This window comes from Oncorhynchus nerka, linkage group LG16, assembly GCF_034236695.1.
Source record: "Oncorhynchus nerka isolate Pitt River linkage group LG16, Oner_Uvic_2.0, whole genome shotgun sequence".
NCBI lineage: Eukaryota > Metazoa > Chordata > Actinopteri > Salmoniformes > Salmonidae > Oncorhynchus > Oncorhynchus nerka.
In genome coordinates, this window is record NC_088411.1 from 18117437 (window position 1) to 18136915 (window position 19479).

General features: G+C 42.2%; 1 protein-coding gene across 3 annotated transcripts in view; it reads left to right on the top strand.

The window, feature by feature from the left end:
- Nucleotides 1-19479, top strand: part of LOC115144144 (growth arrest-specific protein 7-like) — a 46529-nt gene that overhangs the window by 8864 nt on the left and 18186 nt on the right. For 2 of the 3 annotated variants that reach the window (XM_029684926.2, XM_029684924.2), the window contains exon 2: nt 10788-10905. In XM_029684926.2, coding sequence (XP_029540786.1) covers nt 10788-10905 — 118 coding nt within the window. Of the gene's footprint in view, nt 1-9006; nt 9095-10787; nt 10906-19479 lie in introns of those variants that run through there. The other variant, XM_065002473.1, reaches the window with a different exon arrangement.

Consider the following 19479-nt stretch of genomic DNA (forward strand, 5'->3'; position numbering starts at 1 on the left):
AGATTTTACATTGAGGTCCAACACATTCGTCATTATTAAAAGGTTGAGCCCAGTTCACAGAGCCCATATACTCTTTGAACGGTGATTTACTGACTGACAGTTCGAAGACAAATTCACTCAGTGACTGTGTTCAAAGACAGCCAATGAGATATTGCCGTCTAGAAAACAGACCACGTCAATGGGTTGAACCAATGATGTCCTTTTTTCTTGAAATCTGTGTCCTGACTGAGTACAGCCCACTCCCATCTGTCTTCCTCAGTGTTATCTGCAGAGCAGGAGAAAAACCCTTGTGTCACCTTACTGATAAGACCAAGACGTGACCCAACATTGTGTTACACATTCCCCAGCTAATGTGGGGTTTCACCATGTCAGTAGACTGTGTGTTTCAGACGTATGGAAGCAGACAAGAAGGCAGACTAAGAGGAAGTGAACAGAAAATCAGTTGGTGTCTCGGGTTTCTACAGGAAATTAGCTTTCGGTGATGGTCACTTTCACTCACTATGATGCCTTACAGTACCTCTCTTTTATTTGTTTTTCTCCTCGCATGAAATGGTGATTGGACCCTTGTTGTTTGGGTTTAGAAACACTAGACACTGAAAATGGTGCTTTTGGTTTACTCCTCCTTTGTTCATGCATCTTGGTTGCTCTTTTATGACATTCTGACCACTACCCCCATCAGGACAGCATGCTCACTAACACTCATACATCCATCTAATTGTTTTGTCTTTTTCTGTTTCAAAATATTATTACGCCTCCATTTCTTAATAAATGACTATCCAAGGTTAGTTAAGTAAATACATTTCCGAAGGGCGGATGTGGACATATATAACACAGTGACCATCAAAGGAAGTGCAATGCTGTCATGTTCTGTGTAATTACATGGGAGTCATAAGTCACCCAGGGTTGACGTTGCTTCATACTCTCCATCCGTGTGGGACCAGCAGCAAACCTCTTCTCTCATCTTCTTCTCTTCTTCTCTTTTCCTGGAAAGTGTTGAATGGAATGGGTTAATTCTGAGAGGGACAGAAAAGGAACACTCTGTCTCTAGGGCCAGTTTCTGCCTTGAATTATAGAAATGACTCCTGCAAGTTGGTGATGTCATTGTTGAAGACTAAGCAGCTGGGGGGGGGGGGGGGGGGTTCTTATTCCCAGCATTATTGAGGGGAATGTGGGGATGTGTCTGTGTTACTTGATGTTGGATTCTCAGAGACACTTTGTGTATAATATTGATGATTCATTCATGTCAGACCCTGTTCCTCCCGGATCATTTTAGCATTCTAGAATGCTGACTCGTATTCCTTTCAAAGATAAAAATGACTAGTTCACTATTAAATCAGAAACAATTGTGTACAGGTTGTGTCTGATTTGTAATGATGATGATGCATGCATGCATGTTAGCGCTGAAAATATGTTCCATAGCACCTTTCCAGCATTCCAAGTTGGTGGAATTATGACTAGTCAAATATGTATGACTCAAGCTGCTTGCATTGCTTGTTACTAGACTGTAGTTTAGTGGTCAGGAGGGGTGTGGAGGCTTTTGCTCCAGCCCATCACCAACCAACAAACCAGACTAAGCTAAGCATGATCTTGATGATTAGCTGAAGAAAGGGATTAGATGTATTTAAAGGTCATTAAGAATAACCGTAGTGGGACGTCTGTGAATGAGCTTATATGATGTTGGAATACTTCAGGGCAATTCCACGTTGAGAGTTTCACTGAGTCTTTTTCACTTTAAAGGCACAGAACAGTCAAAAATGTGAGTTTCCTATGTTTTTAAACAGTGCTTTTAAGAAAGTATTCATTCAAGGATTTTTCTATATTTTTACAATTTTCTACATTTGTATAATAATAGTAAAGACATCAAAACCATGACATCACACATGGAATCATGTAGTAACCAAAAAAGTGTGTATATGTGTATATATATCACCGGGTTATCTTATATATTATATATATATTTGAGATTATTCAAAGTAGCCACCCTTTGCCTTGATGTCAGTTTTGCACACTCTTGGCATTCTCTCAACCAGCTTCACTTGGAATGCTTTTCCAACAGTCTTGAAAGAGTTCCCACACGCTGAGCACTTTTTGACTGCTTTTCCTTCACTCTGCGGTCCAACTCATCCCAAACAACCCAATTGGGTTGAGGTCGGGTGATTGTGGAGGGCAGGTCATCTGATGCAGCAGGCCATCACTCTCCTTCTTGGTCAAATAGCCCTTACACAGCCTGGCGGTATGTTGGGTCAATGTCCTGTTGAAAAACTAATATGGGTCCCACTAAGCGCAAACCAGATGGAATGGCGTGTCGCTGTGTTAGCCATGCTGGTTAAGTGTGCCTTGAATTTGTTTTAAATCACAGACTGTGTCACCAGCAAAACACCACCAACACCACCTCCTCCATGCCTCACGGTGGAAAACACACATGCGGAGATCATCCATTCACCTACTCTGCATCTCACGAAGACACGGCGGTTGGAACCAAAAATCTCAAATTTGAACTCATCAGCAGAGGTAACTCTGGGTCTTACGTTCCTGTGGCGGTCCTTATGAGAACCAGTTTCTTCATAGTGCTTGGTTTTTGCGACAGCACTTGAAGAAACTTTCAAAGTTCTTGAAATGTTCGAAATTAACTAACCTACATGTCTTAAAGTAATGATGGACTGTCGTTTCTCTTTGCTTATTTGAGCTGTTCGTGCCATAATATGGACTTGGTCTTTTACCAAATACGGCTATCTTCTGTATCTACCTTGTCACAACACAACTGATTGGCTCAAACGCATTAAGAAGGAAAGAAATTCCACAAATGAACTTTTATCAAGGCACACCTGTTAACTGAAATGCATTCCAGGTGACCACCTCATAAAGCTTGGTGAGAGAATGCCAAGATTGTGCAAAGCGGTCATCAAGGCGAAGGGTGGCTACTTTGAAGAATCTCAAATATAAAATGTTTAAAAACATTTTTCTTTGCTTACTACATGATTCCATATATGTTATTTTATAGTTTTGAGATCTTCATTATTCTTCTACGGTGTAGAAAATAGTAAAATTAGAGTAAAATTAAAGAAACCCTGGAATGAGTAGGTGTGTCCAAACTACTGACTGGTACTGTATGTATTAGAGGCGCCAAAAAATACCGATTTCCGATGCCACCCGTTAGATGGTTCCGTATTTCACTGAAACAATAAACGTTTTGTTTTTGAAATGATAGTTTCCGGATTCGATCATATTAATGACCAAAGGCTCGTATTTCTGTGTGTTAATATGTTTTATATATAAGTCTGATTTGATAGAGCAGTCTGACTGAGCAGCAGCAGGCCTGTAATCATTCATTCAAACAGCACTTTCGGGCGTTTTGCCAGCAGCTCTTCGCAAGCACCGCACTGTTTATGACTTCAAGCCTATCAGCCTAATGGCTGGTGTAACCAATGTGAAATGGCTAGCTAGTTAGCTGGGTGTGCGCTAATACTGTTTCAAACGTCACTCGCGTTTAGATTTGGAGTAGTTATTCCCCTTGCGCTGGAAGTGCCGCGGCGTTTGTGGAGCGATGGGTAACGATGCTTCGAGTGTGGCTGTTGTCTATGTTGTTCCTGGTTCGAGCCCGGGTAGGGTCAAGGAGGGGGACGGAAGCTATACTGTTACACTGGCAATACTATAGTGCCTATAAGAACATCCAATAGTCGAAGGTATATGAAATACAAATGGGATAGAGAGAAATAGTCCTATAAATACTATATTAACTACAACCTAAAACCTCTTACCTTGGAATATTGAAGTCTCATGTTAAAAGGAACCACCAACTTTCATATGTTCTCATGTTCTGAGCAAGGAACTTAAACGTTAGCTTTTTTACATGGCACATATTACTTCTCCAACATTTTGTTTTTGCATTATTTAAACCAAATTGAACATGTTTCATTATTTATTTGAGGCTAAATTAATTTTATTGATGTTTTATATTATGTTAAAATAAGTGTTAATTAGGTATTGTTGTAATTGTCATTAATAAAAAAAATGGCCAATTAATCGGTATCGGCTTTTTTGGTCCCCCAATAATTGGTATCGGCGTTGAAAAATCATAATCTGTCGACCTCTAGTATGTATTCGCACCCCTGAGTCAATACTTTGTAGAAGCACCTTTGGCAGGGATTTCAGCTGTGAGTCTTTCTGGGTAAGTCTTTAAGAGCTTTCCACACCTGGATTGAGCACCATTTGCCCATTTTGTTAAAAAATAGTTTTTATTATTTAAAAAATTCTTAAAGTTCTGTCATTGTTTTGTTGATTATTGCTAGAAAACCATTTTCAGGTCCTGTCATAGATTCTCAAGTAGATTTAAGTCAACTGTGACTCAGTGCTTGAACTGCCTGTGCTTAGCTACAATACGTTGTATTTTTTATCCTGAAAAACTCCCCAGTCCTAAACAATTACTAGCATACCCATAACATGATTCAGCCACCACTTTGCTTTAAAATATGGAGTGGTACTCAGTAATGTGTTGTATTGGATTTGCCCCAAACGTAACACTTTGTATTCAGGGCAAAAAAATTAATTGCTTTGTATGTTTTGTAATATTTAAAAAAACTCTGTACAGGCTTCCTTCCTTTCACTCGGTCATTTAGGTTAGTATTGCGGAGTTAACTACAATGTTGTTGATACATCCTCAGTTTTCTCCTATCACAGCTATTAAACGCTGTTACTATTTTAAAGTCAGCATTGTGACATTGCCTCATTGTGAAATCACTTAGTGGTTTCCTTCTTCTCCGGCAATAGAATTGTAGTAACTGGATGTATTGATACACCATCCAAAATGTAATTAATAACTTCATCATGCTGAAAATTATATTTAATGTCTACTTTCTTTACCCATCTACCAATCGGTGCCTTTATTTGTGAGGCACTGGAAAACCTCCCTGGTCATTGTGGTGGAATCTGTGTTTGAAATTCACTGCTCGACTGAGGGACCTTACAATTATCTGTCTGTGTAGGGTACAGAGATGAGGTAGTCATTAAAAAATCATGTTAAACACTATTATTGCACACAGAGTGAGTCCATGCAACTTATGTGACTTGTTAAGTACATTTTTACTCTTGAACTTATTTAGGCATGCCATAACAATAATGGGGTATTGTGTGTAGGCCAGTGACCAAAAAAAACAATGGTATTTAATCAATTTTGAATTTAGGCTGTAACACAACAAAATGTGGAAACAGTCAAGGGTTGTGAATACTTTCCGAAGTCACTGTATATATTTCCACACTATGAGGCTGGAATAATACTGTGAAAATTACGATCATGCCCTTTTAATGTAAAGTCGTAAGCGTGCCTCAGTTCAGCTGGCGGCAAGCTGAAGTCGGCTAGGCGACCCAAACGAGTGTGCTCGCATACAGTGGCGTGCGAAAGTATTCACCCCCCCCCTTGCATTTTTCCTATTTTGTTACCTTGATTTTTGAGGGGGGTTGTATCATTTGATTTACACAACATACCAACCACTTTGGCAAATATTTGTTATTGTGAAACAAACAAGAAATAAGACAAAATAGAACTATTCACCCCCTCAAAGTCAATACTTTGTAGAAACAACTTTTGCAGCAATTACAGCTGCAAGTCTCTTGGGGGTAAGCCTCTATAAGCTTGGCACATCTAGCCACTGGGATGTTTGCCCATTTTTCAGGGCAAAACTTCTCCAGCTCCTTCAAGTTGGATGGGTTCCACTGGTGTACTGCAATCTTTAAGTCATACCACAGATTCTCAATTGGATTGAGGTCTGGGCTTTGACTAGGCCATTTCAAGACATGTGTAAGGGTTTTCTGGTGAAAGAGAGGCGGACCGAAATGCAGCATGGTGGTTATTCATGTTCTTTAATTTATGAAGAAACTACACATGAGATAACTAACAAAAACAACAAACGTGAGAACCTAAAACAGTCCTATCTGGTGCAAACACAGAGACAGGAACAATCACCCACAAACACACAGTGAAACCCAGGCTACCTAAGTATGATTCTCAATCAGAGACAACTAATGACACCTGCCTCTGATTGAGAACCATACTAGGCCGAAACATAGAAATACCCAAAACCTAGAAAAACAAACATAGACTGCCCACCCAACTCACGCCCTGACCATACTAACTAAATACAAAACACAGGAAATAACGGTCAGAACGTGACAACATGTTAAATGTTTCCCCTTAAACCTCTCAAGTGTTGCTTTAGCAGTATGCTTAGGGTAATTGTCCTGCTGGAAGGTGAACCTCCGTTCCAGTCTCAAATCTCTGGAAGACTGAAACGGATTTCCCTGTATTTAGCACCATCCATCATTCCTTAAATTCTGATCAGTCTCCCAGTCCATGGCGATGGAAAAACATCCCCACAGCATGATGCTGCCACCATGCTTCACTGTGGGGATGGTGTCTTGGGGTGATGAGGTGTTGGGTTTGCGCCAAAGATAGTGTTTTCCTTGATGGCCAAAAAGCTCAATTTGTAGTCTCATCTGACCAGAGTACCTTATTCCATATGTTTGGGGAGTCTCCCACATGCCTTTTGGCAAACACCAAACATATTTGCTCATTTTCTTCTTTAAACAATGGCTTTTTTCTGGCCACTTTTTTAAATTTTATTTTATTTCACCTTTATTTAACCAGGTAAGCTAGTTGAGAACAAGTTCTCATTTGCAATTGCAACCTGGCCATAAAGCGCGGCAATTCGACACATACAACAACACAGAGTTACACATGGAATAAACCAAACATACCGTCAATAAGCCCAGAGACACTTTTTTAATGAGACACTTTTATTTCTGGAAAGGTGGATTTTTAAAAGTAAAAGATCGAACTCTTTGGGCACAAGACCTGAACTCTGCAGGCTGTCTCTGCAGTAGATTGCCACTCCACCCCCTTTGGCAGTTCTATTTTGTCAGAAAATTTTATATTTGAGGATAGAAATTTCAGAATTTTTGGTGGCCTTCCTAAGCCAGGATTCAGACACTGCTAGGACCTCAGGGTTAGTGGAGTGTGCAAAAGTTAAACTAACTTAGGGAGGAGGCTTTTGATGCTAACATGCATGATACCAATGCTTTTACAGTTACAGGAGTCAACAAATGATAGCGCCTGGGGAATAGGAGTGGAGCTGGGGGCTACAGGGCCTGGGTTAACCTCGGCATCACCAGAGGAGGAGTAGGATAAGGGTACGGCTAAAGGCTATAAGAACTGGTTGTCTAGTGCGTTGGGGACAGAGAATAAAAGGAGCAAATTTCTGGGTGTGGTAGAATGGATTCAAGGCATAATGTACAGACAAGGGTATGATAGGATGTGAGTACAGTGGTGGTAAACCTATACGTTGCGTGATGAGAGAGGTTCTGTCTCTGGAGTTATCAATTAACATAGGTGAGGTCTCCGTATGTGTGTGGGGTGTAACGAAAGAGCTATCTAAGGCAATTTGTGCAGGACTGAGGGCTCTACAGTGATATAAAGCAATAAAAACTAGCCAAGACAGCAGTAGACAAGACATTGACATTAGAGAGAGGCATAAATCAATCACAGGTGTTGATTAGGAGAGCTAAGACAACAGTGGGTAAATGGTGAAGAAAGGACAGAGCGGGTCAGTTAGATACATACAGGACCTGAGTTAGAGGCTGGGGCTGACAGGTAAACAAAATGAGGTACCGTGTTATTGAAACAGCATCAGCTGTGTAGCCGAGTGATCATAGGGTCAAAAGAGTAGCAATAGGTGAGTCAGGGTGCTGTACGGTATTCACTACTATACTGGGCGAGCAGGGCACACAGCATTCAGAAAAAGCTAACGGGCCGGGGCTACTAGCCTGTTGAGACCACATCGGGCGATCACATCGGCAGTCCAGTTGTGATGGATCGGCAGAGCTCCGTGTCGACAATAAAGGGTCCAGGCCAATTGGCGAAGGAGGTCATTGTAGCCCTAGAATTAGTTGGTATATGGGCCTCGCTCGAGGCTAGCTGGTGCTTGCTTCGGGACAGAGGCGTTAGCTAACAGTAGCCACTCATTTGCAGCTAGTTAGCTAGCAGCTAGCTAGGAGTAATGATCCAGTGTAATGATCCAGAGTGGCCCGTGAGAGTAAATGTCATTCCAGTTATTCTGTTCTGTTATCACATGTTATGGTTCAACACTGACATGTTTGTGTCTGGATAGTTACCACTTTGTTACAATATGTAAATATTGTTTTTTCTTTTGGAAAAGTTTTATTGTTGCATTTCCTTTTAAAACAGCTCATGTATTTTTGCACATAATTTTGTACACATAAAAAAGGCATAAAAACATAAAGCAGTGTTATTACATTTAAATTAGTTTAAAAGTATATGTTAAAAACAATAAACAACCATAAATAAAAGTACTTTTTCCTTGTAAAAAAACATCATTCTGTAAAAGCCATTTAAAATGTGTACAAATGATTTAACAAGGTAAAATGTTAAGTCACTTTGCTAAAAGGCTGTCTTTGGTCCTTTGTACTAGAGGTCGACGGATTATGATTTTTCAACACAACACCGATACCGATTATTGGAGGACCAAAAAAGCCAATAACGATTAATCGGCCGATCTTTCAATAAAAATGTAAAAAATGTATTTGTAATAATGACAATTACAACAATACTGAATTAACACTTATTTTAACTTAATACATCAATAAAATCAATTTAGCCTCAAGTAGATAATGAAACATGTTCAATTTGGTTTAAATAATGCAAAAACTAAGTGTTGGAGAACGTATAAGTGCAATATGTGCTATGTAAGAAAGCTAACGTTTCAGTTCCTTGCTCAGAACATGAGAACATATGAAAGCTGGTGGTTCCTTTTAACATGAGTCTTCAATATTCCCAGGTAAGAAGTTTTAGTTATTATAGGACTATTTCCCTCTATACCATTTGTATTTCATTAACCTTTGACTATGGGATGTTCTTATAGGCACTTTAGTATTGCCAGTGTAACAGTATAGCTTCCGTCCCTCTCCTCGCTCCTCCCTGGGCTCGAACCAGGAACACAACGACAACAGCCACCACATCGAAGCAGCGTTACCCATGCAGAGCAAGGCTCAGAGCGAGTGAAGTTTGAAACGCTATTAGCGCGTGGTAACTAGCCAGCCATTTCACTTCGGTTACTCTCGGGAGTTGATAGGTTTGAAGTCATAAACAGCGCAATGCTTGTGCACAACGAAGAGCTGCTGGCAAAACTCACGAAAGTGCTGTTTGAATGAATGTTTACGCGCCTGCTTCTGCCTACCACCGCTCAGTCAGATACTTAGATACTTGCATATAATCTTACTGAGCATACAACACAGGACACGCTAGATAATAATATCTAGTAATATCATCAACTATGTGTAGTTAACTAGTGATTTATGATTGATTGTTTTTTATAAGATAAGTTTAATGCTAGCTAGCATTTGCGTAACAGGCAGTCTCCTTGTGGAGTGCAACGAGAGAGAGAGGCAGGTCGTTATTGCGTTGGACTAGTTAACTGTAAGGTTGCAAGATTGGCTCCCCCGAGCTGACAAGGTGAAAATCTGTCTTTCTGCCCCCGAACGAGGCAGTTAACCCACTGTTCCTAGGCCGTAATTGAAAATAAGAATGTGTTCTTAACTGACTTGCCTAGTTAAATAAAGATTAAATAAAGGTGTAAAAAAAATATCAAATCGGCCCCAAAAATACCGATTTCCGATTGTTATGAAAAACCCTAATTAATCGGCCATTCCGATTAATCGGTCGACCTCTACTTTGTACAGGAACGTGGTCCTTATCAAACTCGACTGCTCCTCCGAATCAAATACCGTAAATATTAATGTTATACTAAAATACGTAATGTGTAAAAAATTTCAAGATGATTGAAATGTGTAGTGTACAACTTAACATAATGAACAGGAATGACATTTTAACCTGTGGATTACATTAAAGGAGACCCAGCTGCTGGGTCTACCCAGCATGAAAGTGAATTAAAAACCCAACTGATGGTTAAATTAACCCATGTTTGGGTAATCAAAATAACCCAACATGTTGGGTTAGTCACACAACCCAACTGGCTGAGTCAAAATAACCCAGCGTGTGTTCTTTCAAATATTTACCCAGCGCTGGGTTACCAAATAACCCAAATTGGGTTGTTTTTATCCCAGCATCTTTTTGAGTGTACCGTGAAATTTCCCCTCACCTAAAAGTAATCCAAGGTTCTCATGAACTAATAAGATGTCTTAAGCCTAGCTCTCCCTTTGTCCCGCTGTAGACATGCAGTCATGCAATAGTTCTAAGATCTTAACCTGCACTTAGAACTGTCCCGAATCACTCCAGTCTATGGATTACTATTACTTACACCCACTAAAACAAATCTCTTATAGACGCTTGAAGAGTTGGCACCCGCTCCAATAACACAGAGTAATTGTTATGGAATTTCATCCGGGTTTTCCCAACCACCCCCAATAATGTGTTACAATGGCCTTGGCCTTGTACTTAACAATGTTGTTTTCATGTTGTTAATCAATAGCAGCTGGCCAGAGTTTGCTACACACTCACCTGTGTTAGTCAGCATAGTGTGTTTGTGTGCGCAGGTACGTTCAATCAATTCTATCATGCCTGGCCAATAGCAGACTGGCTCTAGTTGTTTGTTTTGTTTTGTTTTTGTATTGCAATATACCGCAGTCTATCCAGTAACGGTTGCTAATTGTGAAATGAGCTAGAAACAAAAGACACAAGGTAAGCACTCTCATGTGAATGCTCAAAGCCCTTATGTTCAATTTATTCATCTTATATGTCTTTAATTGATCTGTTTTGACAGAAAACGGCGTCTATGACCTCACTGCCTGTTGAGGACCTCGGAGAGCCTCTCCCTCAACACTGGAAGTGCTACATGTCACCACAAGGGCGGCACTACTATGTCAACACAGCCAGCAACGGTAAGGACACACATGGAGACTGATATACATGTATTGCCTAAGATAAATTGATTCATATGAATCTAGAGCTGTTGAAGGTCACCGCTACTTAACAATGTCCTCCGAGCACTAGTTGACTGCTGAGGTGTCTGAATGGTACTGCTGGGTGTCGAGGCACATGAAAGACTTGAGGAAGATCTCTCCTCTTCACACCATTGTTTCTGTTCACACAATTAGCTGTCTGTCTCTATCCCCAGCGCCACCACTCAAACACACAGACAGGGACAGAGACACACAGAGACTGAGAAAGCAACACTGTGAGCTTTCCTCTGTTTCGAATAGGACAGGCACTGGCACCGTATTGATTTACTGACCTTAAATGAACTCGGGAGGAAACATGAAGTGTTGACATGATGGTGTGAAATGGAATGGAAGACCTGCTGGGGGATGTTATTATGCCTGCTGTGGGTGTCATGGCAACTACAGAGAGGAGGGGGGGGTGGATGAATGAAGTTCAGGTTCTGAGTTTATTTTTGAGGAGAAGTAAGATTGGCAGCGCAGCTGGGAGGTTGTAGACTGTAGATCTACTGTATTTTTTTCATGAAACCACTCACTTAGGAGTAAAGCGATTCAGTGCCTTAACAAGTTGTGTTGTGAATGATAGTAGCTGTAATTAAGACCAAAGGCATTCCCAGTGTGCATGTCTGGGATCATGGTTTTACTGTGTGGAGCGGGAAGATTGTGTGTGGAGTTGGGCACATGGTCCACACTTGACCATGAGAAAACATCTACAATTTGGCAAACCAAAACTCCACCCAGAAACATGACCAGAATAACAAGTTGCTCCTTTCTCTCTCCTTTTTTAGATGCAGGTCTCTTTGGTGAATGTGTTAATGGGAAAGAGGAAAGGACAAACCAAACTAGAGGGCAGTCATGTTTGGCTACACCCTCTTCTGAAGGCTTGTCTACCACACAGCCAAAAGCATGGCAAAACCCCCTCACTATTGTGGTTATTTCACCTTACAGACTCATTTCATATCGGAGTTGATTCCACTGATCTGTTGTGTGCTTCTCTGTCTGCAGAATAACCATGTCGTCAGTAGATAACTATCTCTCTGACTCCAGGGTTGCGGAGAGATGAGGGGGGATATGGTCCCATGACCCTCTTTTGTTCTTGATGTTGGACTGGTTTTATTTGCTGTCAGATTTCCTTGGAGGGAAATGCTTCATCTTTCATAACTTTGCACAAAAATACACACAGCTGTAACGGTCATCCCAGCTGAAAAATTTAAAATGATTATTGTACTTGTGGTATTGCAAAATCGGCCTCTGAGGGGCATAGACAATCACCAGTCCTTCTTTGATTGTGCTTTCCTCAAGTAATTGGAAATGTAAGCACAATAAATGCACAGTACACACACACACACACACACACACACAGTCAACCAGCAGAGCCACTGTAACTAGGACTTTTCCCAACAGTCTCCAACTATCTAATAATGTTTAACTGAAGCAATCTGCTATTTATAGGATATCCGCCATTTCAAACGGGCCTCCCTCCCTCTTATGTTAAAGTTCAGATGGATTAGATAATGTTGTGTGTGCGTGCACATATGTATGCTATGTGTGTGCGCACGACACGTACATGCATGTGCGTCCGTGTGTATTATGTTTCTGCGTTGCTATAGTAACCAGAGGACGATCATGCGTGGGTGAGCTAGTGCTGTAAAGGTTCCTGAGTTACAGCTTGTTTCTTGGAGGTTTCCTTCCTGTATTTCTGTGCATTACAGTTTGGCAACTATGTTGTGTTTCAGTGTGATTCTGAACTGTGGTTTCCTCACATTCTCCCTGGGCATCCTCCTCTCTGTCCAGAGCGTAGCTTTGTAAAAAAAACAATCCTCCATAGACCCACAACCTGCCGTCTCCCAACATACACTATTAGACATTTTATAGATGCCTAGACTGTTTATTGTTGTCTATAAAAGTGTCAGTAGACTCTGCAAAGGCTACAGTGACACAATGTTTTATGCTTAGTTCTCTCAATATGACTTTTTGACATACCATCATTTGTCCTTTTTTCAATTCATCATTTGTTGTGAGCTGTATTGGGCATTTGTGAGTTACCCTCCATGCTATAACCAGATAAATGTAGTCAGTGTGAATGGGCCATAGTGTGTGCATGCGAGGAGAGTGTCAGAGTGTCAGCTGGTTATGAATTAAAGATGGGGATTGCTAGACCTAACTAGGCCATATTACTACTAATTCTGTTCACTCACATTGATATCCCACACAACCAGCGCCGATTCCAGGCATAAGTAACATAAGGGGTTGCTTAGGGCCCTTGGCTGCTAGGAGCCCCCAACACAATTTTTTATCAGATATCAAAGTAAGACCCAGATGCAGGCTGTCGAAGTAACAATATTTAATGTTCCAACAGGGACAAGCAGAAGACGGGTCAGGGGCGGGCAGAGGTTCAGGGTCCGGCAGAGGTTCAGGGTCCGGGGCGGGCAGAGGTTCAGGGTCCGGGGCGGGCAGAGGTTCAGGGTCCGGGGCGGGCAGAGGTTCAGGGTCCGGCAGAGGTTCAGGGGCGGGCAGGGTACAGGTCGGCGGTCAGGGGCGGGCAGAGTTTCAGGGGCGGGCGGGCAGGGTCGGGGCGGGCAGGGGTACAGGTCGGGGCGGGCAGGGGTACAGGTCGGCGGGCAGGCTCGGGGCGGGCAGGGGTACAGGTCAGCGGGCAGGCTCGGGGCGGGCAGAGGTTCAGGTCGGCGGGCAGGGTCGGGGCGGGCAGAGGTTCAGGTCGGCGGGCAGGGTCGGGGTGGGCAGGGTCGGGGGTGGGCAGAGGTACAGGTCAGCGGGCAGGCTCGGGGCGGGCAGGGGTACAGGTCAGCGGGCAGGCTCGGGGCGGGCAGAGGTTCAGGTCGGCGGGCAGGGTCGGGGGCGGGCAGAGGTTCAGGTCGGCGGGCAGGGTCGGGGGCGGGCAGGGTCGGGGGTGGGCAGAGGTACAGGTCAGCGGGCAGGCTCGGGGGCGGGCAGGGGTACAGGTCAGCGGGCAGGCTCGGGGGCGGGCAGAGGTTCAGGTCGGCGGGCAGGATCATGGTCGGAGGCAGGCAGAGTGGTCAGGCAGGTGGGCACAGAGTCCAGAAAACAAGCAAGGGTCAAAACCGGGAGGACTAGGAAAGAGAAATAGAAAGCAGGAGCAAGGGGAAACGAACTGGCCCAGAGAGACAGGAAACACAGGGATCAATACACTGGGCAAAACAAACGACACCTGGGGGGGTGGAGTCAATAACGAGACAGGTGAAACAGATCGGGGCGTGACAATTCTAATATTTTTTTAGGAACTCAGTCGGGGTCTCAACTTACTATTGAGAATAAGAATAGTAGAATACACCAGGTGAATCAGCAGTTTTTCTGTTATGTCAGTCACAGACAGTCAGTCAATTAAAAGCCATGTAAACTAGCAATTTTTAGATTGGTAGTTAGTCTAGCCAGCTATCTGAACTTGTAGTAATTCATGACCGAATACCAACCGGGCATGCAGGGCACGTGCCTAGGTTATTTTGTTAGTCATTCTCACTCAGATATCATATTAACATGCATAAGTCATTACAAAATGTGCAGAATTGCAGGAAATTACCTGTAAAACAGCAAAACATTTTTTATCTCTGCCGCATGTCAAAATGTGTAGAATTTGCAGATGTTATCACAGGTGCAGCGAAATGCTTGTGTTTCTAGCTGTAATGGTGTTGTAATACCTAGGAATGACCCCATGGCAAAATGTGTGTGGCGGGGGGAGGAGCTTTAATATACTTATAATGGACCTACATTCATACAGTTTTTATGACTGTATCCAGCTCGCTAGTAATCACCGAAATGAAAGCTAGACAGTCCATGATCATCGAACATTCCAAAAATGATGGATAGAGGACAATTTTTTTTATTTTTACAAATTTTGATGGCGAGGAAATATAACACATTTTCTGTGCGGTCCTCCGGGATCAAAAATGAGTTTGACACACCTGTGTAAGTGTATTGAAATCTTGTCTCAGCTATCCTGGAATTACAGCTTTGTAATGAGCTTGTTACAGAGTAAATATGTTGGAGGATGTGTGTAGAGCTGCAGCCGACCTCTCATCTGAGCACACTGATGTGAAGTACATAATCACTCCAATCTGCATTTCCAGGTGCCAGTTGCTAAGTAACAGACCCTTTTGATGTCAACAGTGTTACAGTTCTGTTGTAATCCTGATAGTAAATAGAGATGTTTCTTTCACCTTTCAGTCCATTATCCACTGATATTACATTAATTTCCTGTTCATTTTCTGATTAAACATGTCATGCATCTCGGCCTACACATAAAATTAGGATTTTTTTTTCCAATGTAATTTAAACATTGAAACATTCATTTCCTGTTCATTTTCTTAGTAAAGTTGTCATGCAACTAGGCCGGCACATGAAATGAACACATTGTCAATGTAATTGAAACTAAGGTCACTTGTCACAGAGACTTGCTATCTACAGTACCAGTCCAAAGTTTGGAAACACCTACTTATTCAAGGGTTTTTCATTCATTATTCTTTTCTACATGGTAGAATGATGTGAAGACATGAAAACTATGGAATCATATAGTAACCAAAAAAGTGTTAAAATAGATTCATTAGTTTATGTTTGAGATACTTCAAAGTAGTCACCCTTTGCCTTGATGACAGCTTTGCACACTCTTGGCACTCTCTCAACCAGCTTCATGAGGTAATCACCTGGAATGCATTTCAATTAACAGGTGTGCAGACACTGACCATGTTCAACGGGTGTTGTACACACGTCACGTAATGTTAGTAAACGAGCCAGCCAGCTAACATTAGCTAGTTAAACAACAATGAACAGTGCCAACAATGCCACAGTGCTGGGAGCTAACCAAGCAGGGTCAATGTTAGCTAGCTAACATTAGGCTTTAACTAGAAAAGCAAGCGGTTCTGGGAAACAAATAATGTCAGCTACACTTTAGCTTAAGACAAATTGCTAGCTAGCTAGGTAAACAACGTTTAAGAGCACACACGTCACGTTACGTTAGCTAATGAGCCAGCCAGCTAACGTTAGCTAGTTAAACAACAATGAACAAAGTGCCAAGAACACCACAGTGCTGGGAGCTAACCAACCAGGTTCAATGTTAGCTAGCTAACATTAGGCTTTAACTAGAAAAGCAAACGGCTCTGGGAAGTGAATAATAGCGTCCACTAGGAAACCAGCCAGGTAACGTTAGCTAGCGAGCTTACAGTACAATTTAGCTTGAAAATAAACCACATTCTGTCAAAATTAGAAATGTGTAATATCTGAAAATGTAGCTAGCTATCTTACCTGTGTGCGTCCATCATGCATGATGATGTGTCTCCCTGTCAGGAATGCCATACCACCTTTTCCCTTAGTTTGAAGATGTAATCCGGAGGTGTTTTCTCCATCTCTTTAGCAATCATACTCTAATTCCACTGATTTCAAAACGTGATCCTCCAGAAAATGGAAAGCAACGCTTATGCAGCTCCACTACAGAATACATTTAAAAAAAGCTGCGTCCAACAGGATTACCAACACAGACTGACGAGCTCAAATAGACAGAAGCCTTCTATGTGGCAGACCAATCCTCTCTCCTCTCTCGGCATGGCCAGCCCACTCATTATCTCAGCCAATCATGGCTAGTGGGAAGGTTGCTGCTTTTTCTGTGGCTTAACAAACAAGGCTCTGAATTTAACAATTTTATTCATATTTACAGATGGCATACAAGTTTGTTATTAAGGCACATGAAAGTTCACATGTTCGAGAAGGCATTTCTGACAAACGGCTCTCCTGGGAAGTTGTGACTTGCGACATACGCCTAGTTTCCTGAATCGGGTCACATATTATGGCAAGAACAGCTCAAATAAGCAAAGAGAAAAGACAGTCCGTCATTACTTTAAGACAGGAAGGTCAGTAAATGTGGAACATTTCAAGAACTTTGAAAATGTCTTCATGTGCAGTCGCAAAAAACATCAAGCACTATAATAAAACTGACTCTCATGAGGACCGCCACAGGAAAGGAAGACCCAGAGTTACCTCTGCTGCAGAGGATAAGTTAATTAGAGTTAACTGCACCTCAGATTGCAGCCCAAATAGATGCTTCACATATTTCAAGTAACCGACACAGCTCAACATCAACTGTTCAGAGTGCACTGCGTGAATCAGGCCTTCATGGTCAAATTGCTGCAAAGAAACCACTACTAAAGGACACCAATAATAAGAAGAGACTTGCTTGGGCCAAGAAACACGAGCAATGGACATTAGACCAGTGGAAATCTGACCTTTTGGTCTGATGATTTCAAATGTAAGATTTTTGGTTCCAACCGGCGTGTCTTTGTGAGATGCAGAGTAGGTGAACGGATGATATCCGCATTTGTGGTTCCCACCGTGAAGCATGGAGGAGGGATAGTGTGGGGGTGCTTTGCTGGTGACGCTGTCAGTGATTTATTTAGAATTCTATGCACACTTAACCAGCATGGCTACCACAGCATTCTGCAGCGACACACCATCCCATCTGGGTCTGCGCTTAGTGGGACTATCATTTGTTTTTCAACAGGACAATGACCCAAAACACACACCCAGTTGTAAGGGATATTTGACCAAGGAGAGTGATGGAGTGCTGTGTCAGATGACCTGTCGTCCACATTCACCCAACCGCAAACCAGTTGAGATTGTTTGGGATGAGTTGGACCACAGAAGAATGTTGGAAAAGCATTCCACATTAAGCTGGTTGAGAGAATGCAAAGAGTGTGCAAAGCTGTCATCAAGGCAAAGGGTGGCTACTTTGAAGAATATAAAATAGCACTTTTTTTGGTTACTACATGATTCCATGTGTTATTTCATAGTTTTGATGTCTTCACTATTATTCTACAATGTAGAAAATCGTAAAAATAAAGAAAAACCCTTGAATGAGTTGGTGTTCTAAGACTTTTGACTGGTACTGTGAATATAACGTAAACCCGTATTTAACTTCGCTCATTGACACACTATACTCATGCTAATTTGACATGTCAATGTCTCTTGAAGTAGCTGCGTCGGTTTGTGATGTTACAACAACAAAGAAGTTACTGCAAACAACGAACACTGTCCCCCCCCCCCCCCCCTGACATCATTGCACGTGCTATAGAGCAGCAGAATATATACAGTGTTTTATCACGTTGCGTGACGCTCCTCCAACTCCGTTTCATCAACAAAACAATCAGCTCGGCAGTGGGGCTTACGGTGGCGCTGTTTCCCCTACTGCGCATTCCATCTTTAATGATGATACTAGAATACCTGTTCCCAGATTGCAGTAGAGATTTGATTGTGTTATTCTTTTGATGTATTTTATAGCACAATGACAATTATAGAGAGTGTAGTCGAGATTTGATTGAATCCTATCTTGATGTATCATTAGTATAGCGTAATGACGCTTAGAGACTTGTCCCGTCTCAGGATTTTATTGCTACTGCTGTAGCTCCTGAGAGAAGGATAGAGTGACATACAATTCCCCAGAGCTAACCTAATTATACTGTATGTCTCTCCATTAATATCTGATTCCTCCCATCAGATCGATTTCCTTTGTCAAGCTAACAGAGAGAAATGGAGGCAGAAGGCACCTTTTTAATGAACGTTGTGACTGTGTTGTGACAGTGTTATACATCGTATCGGAAGGGAAAGACTCTCTCCTCCTAGGAGTCTATCTGCCAAATCTCTCTCACCTTTCTCTGTTTCCGTCTCCGTCTCGCTCTCTCTCCCTCTCCCTCTCTCTCTCTCTCTCTCTCTCTCCCCCCTCCCTCCCTCTCCCCCTCTCTCTCTCTCTCTCTCTCTCTCTCTATCCATGTGTGTCATCGGAACTGATGGTTTTGGCTCAGTCTCTGCTTAGTACAGGCAGACAAGCTGAGTGCTAGCCAAAGACACAAATGAAATAAAAGCTTGTTAGTCTCAACGACTATTCTCTCCCTGGTGACACTAAGGGGTAATTGAGATCAAATTTGTATTGTGAATTTGGATATTGGAGTTAAGTGAATCACAGATTTTCTCTCGGTCTATCAGGTTCTGTGTCAGTCATGCTTCTTATCCTCTTTTCTTTCGCTCTCTCCTTCTCTTGTTCTTGCTTCCTCCGGCGAGAGTCAAATGGGGACGCACGAGTTGAATGAGTGAGGCAGAGAGTCTTGGTGAAGTTAAACAGCCGTATTGGATTCACTGAAAGGTTGCACCTGTTATTTTTAACACAGGGAGTTGAAGATGAAGCGGTGTCTTATTATCTGTATGGAAGTAGCAGGTGCGGTGCTCTGCTCACAGGTGCAAACACTTAGTGAATCTGGCTCACATTCTTATATTGCTTTGGGAAGTTGTCAGTCAGTCTGACAACTGTTTAGTTGGATTGGACAGAAACTGTGCTTTCCTCACCTTCGCAACCATGAAAAACACTTTCAAATGACAGCTAGCTACATGGCGTACATGTTCCTCTTTATATTGAATAGTTTCTCAATGATAAAAAAGGAATGCAAGTGATTTATACTGCACAACTTTGTTTTATGCGTTGTTTAACTTACTTAGGGTAAG